The following is a 13,652-nucleotide window of genomic DNA, read 5'->3' on the forward strand; positions in this document are numbered from 1 at the left end:
AACAGGAAGGGGATGAACCACCTTCCTCCGTGCCGAGAGCCCCGATTTCCTCTCTGAAGTCCCAGCTGGCAGAGTTGGTGCTGTTAGTCCGGTGCAGGTGAATGCAGGAGCTGCTCAGGGGTCTTTTAGCACGAGCTGGACAGCAGTCGACTTGGTGCGCACCTGCAGGGTCAGGGACATGCTTACACTAGACAGACACACAGCTCTCCAAGTGGAAAGGCTGGATCCTACACCAATCCTGGTCATGCCACTGTCTGGCTATCCAAGACAGACTAGTTGCCAGAGTTGAATTTTTATCAGCGCTAGCTGGTACCACGGCTATCTTTTCAGAGCTCACAAGACAGAAGTATGAACCAGCCTGTTATTACGTGCGATCTCTAGCATTCTCTGTTGTTGTTTCAGCTCAGTTCATTATCTACCAGGCTTACCGATAATTCCAGTCCCTTTACAGCATCTGTGTCTGCTTCTGTAAGAATTCAGAAAAGCGGATTGTTTTTAATTGCCTGTGCAGCTGTGATATTTTTGTACAGAGGTTTTGTATTTCCTAACTCGCTGCTGTCACAGTTGCAGAGAGGATGGAAATACAAGGCAGTTGAATATCCCTAGTGTATCTTCATAAGAAGCACTCACAGTTTTCTATAGGGATGTAGAGGAAGCAGAAACAGCAACAGAGATTAATACAGAACACACCCTATAAAAGATTAAAACAGGCAAGAAAAGAAATATTCTGAAAATGTAGTATAAAGTGTTGCTTTAAACGGTTATCCAAAACAGACAATACATAGTTGATTATTAAAATACACAATATTCACCAGAGCTGTGAAAACTAGGTTTCAGCTTTGAGAATGAATGGCTGTTTTTGATTAGGGCTTCTGGTCTGTCGGCAATTCTGTGCAAATCATTTTCAATTAAAATATCGCATTGCTCCTGGCTGCTGTGCATTGTGTGAAGAAGCCTTGCTACACAATGCTTGAGATAGATGTGCTGGGAGTGCGAGCCAGCCTTTGTGAAGCACCTCCTTTCACCGGCACCTGGAGCTCGAGTGCTGTGCAGAGCATTGATATAAACAGCACTGCATGAGAACGAGGTACCTGCTTACCAACACCATCACACTGAGCCAGCAATGAGCAGGGATATAAACAGCACTGCATGAGAACGAGGGACCTGCTTACCAACACCATCACACTGAGCCAGCAATGAGCAGGGATATAAACAGCACTGCATGAGAACGAGGGACCTGCTTACCAACACCATCACACTGAGCCAGCAATGAGCAGGGATATAAACAGCACTGCATGAGAACGAGGGACCTGCTTACCAACACCATCACACTGAGCCAGCAATGAGCAGGGATATAAACAGCACTGCATGAGAACGAGGTACCTGCTTACCAACACCATCACACTGAGCCAGCAATGAGCAGGGATATAAACAGCACTGCATGAGAACGAGGTACCTGCTTACCACCACCATCACACTGAGCCAGCAATGAGCAGGGATATAAACAGCACTGCATGAGAACGAGGGACCTGCTTACCACCACCATCACACTGAGCCAGCAATGAGCAGGGATATAAACAGCACTGCATGAGAACGAGGGACCTGCTTACCAACACCATCACACTGAGCCAGCAATGAGCAGGGATATAAACAGCACTGCATGAGAACGAGGGACCTGCTTACCACCACCATCACACTGAGCCAGCAATGAGCAGGGATATAAACAGCACTGCATGAGAACGAGGGACCTGCTTACCAACACCATCACACTGAGCCAGCAATGAGCAGGGATATAAACAGCACTGCATGAGAACGAGGGACCTGCTTACCACCACCATCACACTGAGCCAGCAATGAGCAGGGATATAAACAGCACTGCATGAGAACGAGGGACCTGCTTACCAACACCATCACACTGAGCCAGCAATGAGCAGGGATATAAACAGCACTGCATGAGAACGAGGGACCTGCTTACCAACACCATCACACTGAGCCAGCAATGAGCAGGGATATAAACAGCACTGCATGAGAACGAGGGACCTGCTTACCAACACCATCACACTGAGCCAGCAATGAGCAGGGATATAAACAGCACTGCATGAGAACGAGGGACCTGCTTACCAACACCATCACACTGAGCCAGCAATGAGCAGGGATATAAACAGCACTGCATGAGAACGAGGGACCTGCTTACCACTGAGCCACCATCACACTGAGCCAGCAATGAGCAGGGATATAAACAGCACTGCATGAGAACGAGGGACCTGCTTACCACCACCATCACACTGAGCCAGCAATGAGCAGGGATATAAACAGCACTGCATGAGAACGAGGGACCTGCTTACCACCACCATCACACTGAGCCAGCAATGAGCAGGGATATAAACAGCACTGCATGAGAACGAGGGACCTGCTTACCAACACCATCACACTGAGCCAGCAATGAGCAGGGATATAAACAGCACTGCATGAGAACGAGGGACCTGCTTACCACCACCATCACACTGAGCCAGCAATGAGCAGGGATATAAACAGCACTGCATGAGAACGAGGGACCTGCTTACCAACACCATCACACTGAGCCAGCAATGAGCAGGGATATAAACAGCACTGCATGAGAACGAGGGACCTGCTTACCACCACCATCACACTGATCCAGCAATGAGCAGGGATATAAACAGCACTGCATGAGAACGAGGGACCTGCTTACCACCACCATCACACTGATCCAGCAATGAGCAGGGATATAAACAGCACTGCATGAGAACGAGGGACCTGCTTACCACCACCATCACACTGATCCAGCAATGAGCAGGGATATAAACAGCACTGCATGAGAACGAGGGACCTGCTTACCACCACCATCACACTGATCCAGCAATGAGCAGGGATATAAACAGCACTGCATGAGAACGAGGTACCTGCTTACCAACACCATCACACTGATCCAGCAATGAGCAGGGATATAAACAGCACTGCATGAGAACGAGGGACCTGCTTACCAACACCATCACACTGAGCCAGCAATGAGCAGGGAGCCCTTTGTGTTCTACTTTCAAAAGCAGAAAGCAGAGGCACAGCCTGCATTACATTAGAAACAGAAGCAACACAAATCATAACGATCAGAAAGATCTTTAACAAAAGAAAAGGGTGGAGCAGTGACAGTACTGGTAGTGCTTATGAGAGGTAAGAAAATGCACTGATTTAAACCCTGGTCAGCACTCCTTTAAGACTCCTTCTAATAACAGACCCCGGCACATGTGGTGTGGCTATCGAGCCCCCAAATTAGATGACTGAGGGGAATTACAATAATAAACAAGGGAAGAAAGACAAAACACAGAGGCAGCTGTTTAGTGCCTTTGTGGGCTAATTTATAACCACAGACCACTGTAACAGGCAGCTATGCAGATTAAAATGATACGTGATAAGCAAGTAATTTCTATTAATTAGGATTAGAATGAAATAAAAGAGATGGAAAGAGAGAGGAGAGAGAAATACTGATGAGCAGAAACTGTACATTTTGTTTGTGTCACGATAGCAGTGCTTCCTGGTCAAAAGTGTCCTGTTTAAAAGCAAGGCACGTTTCTATACTGGAATCAAACAGTCTTTCTAAAACATTTACATTAAATACCCAGATTAGGTGGGAGCTCGAGATTCACAGAGAGGATGTTGTTTGTTTTTTTAGCCCATTTCTCAAGTGTTGCCAAGGCTTTTCATTTTCCTGTTCAAGAAACATAATGCAAGCTTGTTTACCGCAGCATGTGGGACTGATTTTAATGGTGGAGGAAACGGAAGATGAACTGGGAAGTCGATGCCAGAAAGAAGAAGCTGAATAGGAAGGGTCTGCAGAGTATACTGACGGGGAGCCCAACACTGTGCACTACAGACACAAACACCATGAGGAAAAGACAGCACGTCTGTTCACTATGAAGGCACTCTACAATTACTCATTTAGCAACTAATTCATTTTGTTTCCATTTACCCCACATATTGTGTGGAATTATAATGAGTTTAAATCCTGGATTTTCATAGAATCACACATGTTCTAATTCTATACCATGCATTTCCTATTTGACATTTCTGTGACCGTCGTCTGAACCAGGAATTACTAAAATAAATCAATTATGAACAGCCCTGTGTCTTCAGATCACAGCCAGTGTTTGCCACAAGATGACCTTCTGAAGCTCACAGACGCACCTGCTCCAGAGAGCTGGTGGAACACACCGCACCGACAAGACCACAGAGCGGGTCGTTCTATGAAAGTGCAAAGTTTGTAAAATGTGATTAAATCGTTGGTATCAAACTGACAAGGATTTTTTATGTTCACTGGAAGGTGTATTAGGATATGATAGGCTAGATTCTCAAAGCCATTTACTCCAAGTAATTATTCATACCCAATTCCAATTCCAATTCCAATTGCAATTCCAATTCCTTTTTAAAAATCGGTTCTAATTCCAATTCCCATTCCTATGAAGGAATTGGAATTCATATTTTAGAAACAAAATATTTTAGAGAAAAACAGGAATTGACCATGATTTCTGAAAGGAGAAAACACAAATTACAATTCTAGAATAAATAACAATAAAAAACCCTAGACTCAACAAACCCATAACCCAAAGCTTCTAATAAAGTCACCATGTCCACAGTTCTGGTTTGGTAAACTTATTGGGTGTATTTTTCCTTTATGAAAAAAACTATTTAATGACAATTTGGAGAGAATATAGCCCTATGCTTATTACAATATAATAAAAAGACAAAAAGAAAAAACACTGGCCATTTACACACCAGAACAGTAGTTCTTCAATTACACAAGAAGATACAAGTGATCTACGATTGGAGAGGAGTGCAGAGTTTTAATGTGGCCAATGTACTGTAGAGGATTTGTGCTGGTCAAGCAGAGAGATGGGAAACCCCACCACCAATGGACAAAGCCCCAGTGCTGCTACACCATTCCTGACAAAATGATTACTCACGAACCAGCTCAGAAATCAATCTCACTGTAACACCACTGAACTGTACTGATCGGTCCTGTATGGACCCTGAGAAGCAGATGCAGTCTGGATGCTGCCCTGCCCCACCCTGCTGTACTCACTGTCCTCCTCGTTGCTCTCTTCAAAGGCCGGGTTATCCAGGCCGTGCTCGTCTGCCCACATGGGCAAGGCTGTGGCGGAGGATGCACTGCCTCCGGTGGGCAGCTTGGGATCTGGCAGCACGGCAGGGTCCGCAGGGTCAGTTGCCATGGTCCTGCTATCCTCCCCCGGCTCTGCCTGCTGCTGCTGTTGCTGCAGCCTCCCTGACCTGCGCCTCTCCAGCCCGGCTCTGTGGCACGCAGCCCCTGGGCACCTGCAGGGGACAGACAGAGTGACAATGACCAGGATCATAATAATACATATTACTACTACTAATGATAATAATCGGGGTTGGGGTCAATTCCCTTTTTTCAATTCCAATTCAATTATCAATTCCTTTTTCAAATCAATTCCCAATTCCAATTCCTTCAAAATAATTCCTTCAAAGGACTTGGAACTGGAACTGATTAAAAAGGAACAGGAATTGGGAATTGAGTTTAAAAAGGAATTGAAAAAAAGGGACTGGGCCCCGACCCTGCTATAATGATAGAAGACACTTACTTTACTTCTCTTTGATGGAGTTGGGCCAGCAAGCTATACTAAATGATTACTGTATGCATGTGGCTGTACTACCATCTCAACAAACATGGATGGCAATAAGACTCCTTTTGCATAGCAGTTTCCCCCATTCCAGGTTTTAATACGAGCCTGATTAAACACAGTGTACAGGTAACAAGCTAAGGTGAGCCTCATTAAACTCACAGTAAAACCAGGAATGGATCACACGGATATGCATTGGGTCTTATTTTCATCCCTGACAAAGGTGGTTCTTTTTTTATTTTTAACATCTTACTGTCCACAATGTTCTGAAAGCAGCCTACGCCAAACCTGTAACAGCTACAGGAGTGTACAGCTGTTCATAAAAGGAGTGTACAACTGTTCATAGAAGGAGTGAACAGCTGTTCATAACTCTCTTTTAAGCATGGCACAGAGTCCGGTCATGCACTGAGAACCATGCAGATTTTAACAAGCCAGAGAAAGACTTTCTACTTGCAGCAACCTGTTCTTAATTAAAAGGGAAAAATAAAGTTCTTGAACCAGGAAAACTGGAATTGGAAGAGCAAATGCAATGTTAAAAATCACCAAGAGTCTCCCCAGTGCGCCTTTCATATTTCTTCTTGTACTGGATTAAAAATGATACAGGATTAAAGTAGAAGACAGCTCTGCACACGACTCTTGAGACAAGCACATCGCTAGTTAAAATTACACCGGTTTGACTGCTGTGAGTGAAGGGAGATGTTTACTCACCACAAGTCAGGGTTCCCTTTGCCATTTCACTAAATAAATAATGAATTGAAGCTCCCTAACATGCCGAGGTGTGGAGCCGGGGTGGTATGAATAATGAAACAGGCTCCTCGAATTGAAGCTCCCTAACAACTTCAAAATGCTGTTTACATTCAGGGATATGTTAGACCTCTACACTACAGCAGACTGGGACGAGGAGTCCCGTGAGGTTCCAGCGTGATTTCAACACTACAGCAGACTGGGACGAGGAGTCCCGTGAGGTTCCAGCGTGATTTCAACACTACAGCAGACTGGGACGAGGAGTCCCGTGAGGTTCCAGCGTGATTTCAACACTGCATCAGACTGGGAGGAGGAGTCCCATGAGGTTCCAGCGTGATTTCAACACTGCATCAGACTGGGACGAGGAGTCCCGTGAGGTTCCAGCGTGATTTCAACACTGCATCAGACTGGGAGGAGGAGTCCGTGAGATTCCAGCGTGATTTCAACACTACAGCAGACTGGGACGAGGAGTCCCGTGAGGTTCCAGTGTGATTTCAACACTGCATCAGACTGGGACGAGGAGTTCAGTGAGGTTCCAGCGTGATTTCAACACTGCATCAGACTGGGACGAGGAGTTCCGTGAGGTTCCAGCGTGATTACAACACTACAGCAGACTGGGACGAGGAGTTCCGTGAGGTTCCAGCGTGATTTCAACACTGCATCAGACTGGGACGAGGAGTTCCGTGAGGTTCCAGCGTGATTTCAACACTGCATCAGACTGGGACGAGGAGTTCCGTGAGGTTCCAGCGTGATTTCAACACTGCATCAGACTGGGACGAGGAGTCCCGTGAGGTTCCAGCGTGATTTCAACACTGCATCAGACTGGGACGAGGAGTTCCGTGAGGTTCCAGCGTGATTTCAACACTGCATCAGACTGGGACGAGGAGTTCCGTGAGGTTCCAGCGTGATTTCAACACTACATCAGACTGGGACGAGGAGTCCCGTGAGGTTCCAGTGTGATTTCCGATGTCATGTGTTAACACACGCCGCTAACCCTGAAGTCCCGCTGATCGGGTACATGCTGGTTTCACATAGTAGCGAATGGGAGTCTTAAATTCCCTTCTTCGTGGTATCATAAGGTATGGGATTGAGGGACTGTCCACAGCCCAGTGCTCCACAGAAATACATTGTGGATCAGCGGTCTTCACTGACGACTAACCCGGTCAAAAGTCTACATTTCTTAAACTAGCAAACAAACAAAATCAATTTAATCTCAAAAATTAAGGGACCAGTGAAAACGTTAGTTGAAAAGGTCAGGATGAAGTTCAGAGTTGTATTGCGTCTGGCATTAATGACAAAGCAACTGTTACCCTTTATTACCCTGGTCCTGGAGAGCCACAGTCCGGCAAGATTTCTGGGTATCTTCAAATCATCACTGGCTAAAAGACCTGGAAATACACTTAGTGTTGCCCAATTAAGAAAATAAGTGGTTCAATTAAGTAATTGAGAACTGAGGTGGAACGAAAACCAGAAGACCCTTCGCTGGCCACCCCTGCTTTACTACATTCAGCCCTGTGCTGTATAAATGGCCCCGGTCATGCAATAAAATAACTGGTAAACTCAATTTGCTGAAGTGGAGGAAATATACCATGTAGTAAAATATTGACATGTTCTAGTCAAAAAGTCATTGGCCAGTGGTGTATGGTTACGTAGGAGATATACATGCATGCTGTTCTCTCACCTGTGTTTAAGATGCGCTTCCAAGTCGCATCGCTGCATCACGTCCGGGCAGGCAGAGGTGAAGGGGCAGGATATCACCAGCTTATCCAGCAGTTTGTGAACCAGGATGCTGGATTTCTTGCAGAGTTTAAAGTGGAGCTTCTTGCGGTCCAGGGGACAGAAGTCCTTCTCCTGCAGGAAGTTGCGTAGGCACTTGGAGCAGAATGTGTGCCCACAGGGGGTGTCCAGGGGCAGGAACAGAGGCTGAAGGCAGATATGGCACACCAGGTCATCGTCCACTTCGTGCTGGTAGTTATAGAGGTGGTTCTCTCGGGTCCAGTGCTGCTGCCCGCACTCGAAACACAGGGGGTTCAAGGAAGGATCCTGCTCCACAGGAACAGCGTCGCCGTTCGTGGTCCCCATGCTGCATCCCCCCGCCCCTGTCCACTTTGGCACAATCCTGCAGTCTCCTGTCGCTACAATGCTGGGAAAGGTACGCAGCCATCCATTGATAAGTCTCACGGTGCTGGGCTGAGCTTGGGAGCTGGCAACCGTATCATAGTTCTGGAACAAACCATAGAAAAACAATAACAACTACATTAACATCTTGATATCAATATGCTCTCTAGTTTAGGGTTATATTATTTTGTCAAAGTGTCTGCAATACAATCATGCAAACCAAAAACACATTATATAAATCATTGGGGCCATTGTACTAGTATCCACATGGTTGGTTTGCAGCATGAAAAAAAGCCTATACTGAAAAGCCCAAGCAATCACTCAAGACTTTTTCCGCTGAAATATGGATGATAACGTCTTTATACAAAAATACAGTGCAAGGTGCTTTTTAAAAGAAAGTGGTGACATAATCAGAGGGACTGGGCAGTACTGTACTGGACAGTAGATAAAGTCACCACAATGCAAAATTGCTGAAATGCTGCTACTACCCTTGTAAAAGTTTGCCACAGTAAAAGCATAGCAAGATGTAGTAATGCACAGTGAGAGCATGGTACTGTAAAGCATACAGCAGGTAAGCGTTGTAAAGCATGTTTTTAAAAAAATTGCAAACCATGGTAAACTGTAGTAAATGCACAGTATATCCATTGGAAAAACAAGGTACTGTAAATTACTGTGCAATAAGGGTAGTAGTAATGCACTGTACAATGCAATATACTGAATCTACAACAATGGGGGTAAATGTATGGTGTTCTGCAAAGGCTTTGCTCAGAGAAATGATTTTCACCCTTGGCATCATAACAACAGGAGATGCAATTAGCAACCAGTTTGCTCGTCTGATATGGGAGCGGTAATAATCCAGGCATGGAGGACACTGTCATTCAAAAACAAGAAGAAAAAAGAAGCTGAATCTTAAAACACTAAATGTGTGAGTATAGTAAATTGTTACAGCAGTGTATAATGGTATTTAAAACAGGATTCATTTATCTGCTGCCTTTTTACAGCGGGTTACTGCATTAGGAGAAGAAACAGAATCCTGCAAGCATTTAGATTACTGTAAGAACAGAAAGGAATGAGTCCAGTGATGCACTAACTGTACTGCTTTCTAGTTTCTAACAGACTAGTATTAGTGACAGTTTTATGAACCCAAGCTACAGTGTCAGGCCTGGCAGCACAGTGTGCGCTACGGGGGGTGGGTGCATTATTGAAAAGGTCAAATAATATGCACTGCAATATGACTCTGCCAAATAAGAGTCTTATTTCCACCCTGGAAATCCTTTTATAGTAATACAGAAAAAGAAAACAAAAAGGGACAAACAGGCTGGATGTGAGGCAAGCAGCTTCCTGTAAAATTGGGCTGAATAAACTGCTGGCTCCAGACTGAACAAGGTGCTGGTCCTTCTGCACCCAGAGAACTTTCTGTTCATTTAGAGCAGGGGGATGAGGAATATCCACAACACCTCTTGCGCCCCCTGAGACAGAGATTAGGATTCTTCTTCCCAATTTTATATTATATTAAAAAAAAAAAATCTGCAATCCAGATGTGATACCCACCCTACCCTACCCTCCCTCTGACAAAGCCGTCAGATCTGCATGTAATAAGGCTGTCATCAAATACACCGAGGGGATCCGGGGAATAAATCAGATACACCGAGGGGATCCAGGGAATAAATCAGATACACCGAGGGGATCCAGGGAATAAATCAGATACACCGAGGGGATCCAGAGAATAAATCAGATACACCGAGGGGATCCAGAGAATAAATCATATACACCGAGGGGATCCAGGGAATAAATCAGATACACCGAGGGGATCCAGGGAATAAATCAGATACACCGAGGGGATCCAGGGAATAAATCAGATACACCGAGGGGATCCAGGGAATAAATCAAATACACCGAGGGGATCCAGGGAATAATTCTTAAAAGCATGGCAACCTTTTCTGCTGTATGTTGACCAACTCAGGCTGACTCCAATTCCATTATCTTACAATCTCCTGTTCACTGAAAAGAAAGCGGGACTGGGCGGTCAGCCCCTACAACCTGAGGCTGTGACGCGGCCAGGTCCTTCCTCATCTCTGCTCCTTCCTCATCTCTGCTCCTTCATGTCAATTTAACTCAAAACCACTCTGAGGGAGACTATCAACACCCAGAGAGAGGTTCCTAATGGAGAGAATACTACCCTAGCAGCTGCATCACTCATTTTCTCAGACGTTTCAATCAGTGACTATCTGTTGAGCTTTATATAATGTACTAATGAGGCAACACATTCTACCAACACCACATCACTCTGCTCCACTGTGCAATATCACAGTGTACTACACAAGTACATCATCAAGAACATCTGTATCCGTGTCTATCAATAACAGAATTGTACATACCGACCCTGTACCGGGAAGATACCGTCCAGCACAGACACAACACACAGCTTGTATCAACTCACACTGACTCACCAGGGAGCACGTGCCGTACGTTGCTTAAACCATTTATTAATTGAGAGAAAGCCAAGAAACTGATACAGACAGAAACATAGTCCAGGCTGAGAAGACAGTCCGGCAGGCAGGCAGACAGACAGATACAACGGATTCACACCAGAGATTAACCAACACTGACAAAGCAGCACCTGTTGCCACAGACTGTGAGAAATAAATACAAAATATAAATCATCATCATAATAAAATTCCAGCACCGGCGATGATTGCATTACTGTTATACATTTTATTGTCTTTCCTTTATCATCTTGCCTCCTTGCTTAAAATTCAGCACCTGCTCTTGAAATAAACGCATGCTCTGCAGCAGCATTCAATCATTAAGCTGCTAACAGAGGTTAATGACATTCGTCCCGCCCCCTCCCTGTCTCGTCTGTGACTCTGCTACTCTGTATGAAGGATGAGCACGGAGGAGACGAGCCACAAGGACACTCAGGAGACATAATTAGACAGAAATGCCGGCTCGCTGTCCCACGGAGCAACATAAAGTGGGGCATCCTCCCCAAGGACTGGGCTGAGCAGAAAGCAGCTGCTGTGCTATACAGTACCACAGCCAGCCAGCCACCTTCTGCTGTGCCCAGAACCTACACTCGATTTTAATGGTAATTAGCGATGCATGCAAATATTTTAAATGCAACACTACGGACAAATGGCTATAGTAAGGCATTTGTTAATAAAGGAATTCATCCTTCAAGTGTAGTGGAATAGTCCACTGGAATTCAGCTACAACAGCACAGCAAACAGCAGCTTTATTGTTCATCTCTGTAAGATGAATTCTGGCAGCAAACGTGTATTTTTATTTTTAAACATACAGGCCCTACTGTGATGCATGGATGAAGGCAGAGCAGGGAGCAGAACAGCAGAACAGCAACACTACACAGTAAAACAGCACACACATATACAAAGGGTCCTCAGCATAGCGCACTACCTGACAGCTTAAACATACCATATGTGTACAAAAGAGAATCGAATTCTAGCCAATTACAATCCCAAACCTCTACAGAAGAGTACGATACAAGGTTTGGTAAAGATTAGTGCAAAATCATTCTGTTTACCATGTAGAGTGTGACGGAGAGACGGACACGATCAGTGCACAAGAGGCTCTGTTTTGTGAATGAGGACCCTAACCAGAAAGAAACCAAGCAGTGCAGTTTCAGAAAGAAGATAGGTACTCACCCAAACCTACTGTGGGTTAGATTCTCCTCCTCCATCCCATCTTAGACCAGAGATGAAGGATGCATCCAGTAAAGACCCTGCTTTCAACCCTGAGCTGAGCTCCACTAGGAGTCTGTAGCATGTCCGATTTGAACAGAAAAGTGTCACGCAACTTCATGTAACTCGGCAGTTTCCTTTCTTGGGGGATTAACATATTTCCTCTCCTGTGGATTGCTGATTACAAGGATGAAATGTGCTGCCGTTTAAGAATTTCCAAGGAGGCGGAGGCAGATTTATTTTCATTCTGGCAAGCACGTACTGTACGGTAATAATCAATGTTTTCAGCAAATCCACTTCCAGACTACACCAATCAGGATTTTTAAGGATTGATTTGAGATTGTTTTAGAGAAGCAGAACCTGTATACACAACCTGCCGAGAACCTTGTTCATAACGCAGTCACAAACACATGTTAAAAAGAGCCTTTACTCTGTACGTTACACAATCTCCACCAGCAAAAAAACACAATACAGGATGTTATTTATGCCAGTAAACTATTCTTTGCATTTCATTTCATACTGTATCTCAAATACCTTTATTATATTATTCATCATGAGTCTCTCAGCCAATCAAAACACCAGATTTCAGAACATTCCAGCACACCTTATTTTGCCAACAGTACCATCTTATGCATGGCACATTCTGGCTTGCTGGTGGCAGATGAGATCGGGTTCACGCAATGAATGATCTTGCTGTATCCTTTCCACCTGGGAGACCTGAGTCTCGGACCATGAATGATTCTCCCTGTTCTGCTCTGTTCGCTGGCAGATCACAGGGAGTGCTGTACAGTGCACTTGGACGTCATCTTCAGGCCTGCACTGTTTGCACAACAGTAAATGCCAAATGACTGCTGCAATTTCTTTCCTCTAGAGTGACAGGACTGAGAGCAATGAATGTGTCTCTCCAGAGCAGACAGGGGAGTGGCCACCTGCACAATGCCAGATGTTTGTTCAGTGAAGATGAATTGCAGGTGTTTTGTTAACCCCTCATTTTGGCCTTTTTGTTTATATTTGTGTGTTATTTAGTGTATCAAAAGTGCGCTTTAGCCCTTAAACTGCAGCCTTCCTTGCCTCCGAGTCTCTGTCTCGCCGCTACCCAGCAACATATGGTGTAACAGCGTGTGGGATGCCCTTTAATAGAAATTATGTTACTACTGTCTTATTCTAGTGTTGTTTGATAATAAAAAATGAAACCTTTAAAAACTGGAAAGGAGAAAAATGTCTTCCTTTCACAGAATGGAAATATCTAATGATATATTACAGCTGGAGAGGCTCAAGCAGATAGATAAAAGAACATTAACATTACTTCCTTAAAATGCAGGGCTCACTTATTAATGAATTACAAAAATACATCAGGGTCTGCTTACTACAGTGACTTTAAAAAATGCTGTAATGTTTGTTATCATGCTGTTTCTATGATGTA

The 13,652-nt window shown here is 44.7% G+C and overlaps 1 protein-coding gene across 7 annotated transcripts in view; it reads right to left on the reverse strand.

Annotated features, from left to right (window-relative positions):
- The window catches only part of lnx2a (ligand of numb-protein X 2a), a 43,020-nt gene that overhangs the window by 12,444 nt on the left and 16,924 nt on the right, over positions 1-13,652 (reverse strand). For 4 of the 7 annotated variants that reach the window (XM_041233177.1, XM_041233174.1, XM_041233180.1 and 1 more), the window contains 3 exons: positions 8,095-8,636; positions 5,093-5,343; positions 22-162 (listed from right to left, as the gene is read on the reverse strand). In XM_041233177.1, coding sequence (XP_041089111.1) covers positions 22-162; positions 5,093-5,343; positions 8,095-8,495 — 793 coding nt within the window. In that variant the 5' untranslated portion in view covers positions 8,496-8,636. Of the gene's footprint in view, positions 1-21; positions 163-5,092; positions 5,344-8,094; positions 8,637-10,571; positions 10,751-12,193; positions 12,674-13,652 lie in introns of those variants that run through there. The other 3 variants (XM_041233179.1, XM_041233178.1, XM_041233175.1) reach the window with 3 other exon arrangements.

This window comes from Polyodon spathula, chromosome 30 (assembly GCF_017654505.1).
Source record: "Polyodon spathula isolate WHYD16114869_AA chromosome 30, ASM1765450v1, whole genome shotgun sequence".
NCBI lineage: Eukaryota > Metazoa > Chordata > Actinopteri > Acipenseriformes > Polyodontidae > Polyodon > Polyodon spathula.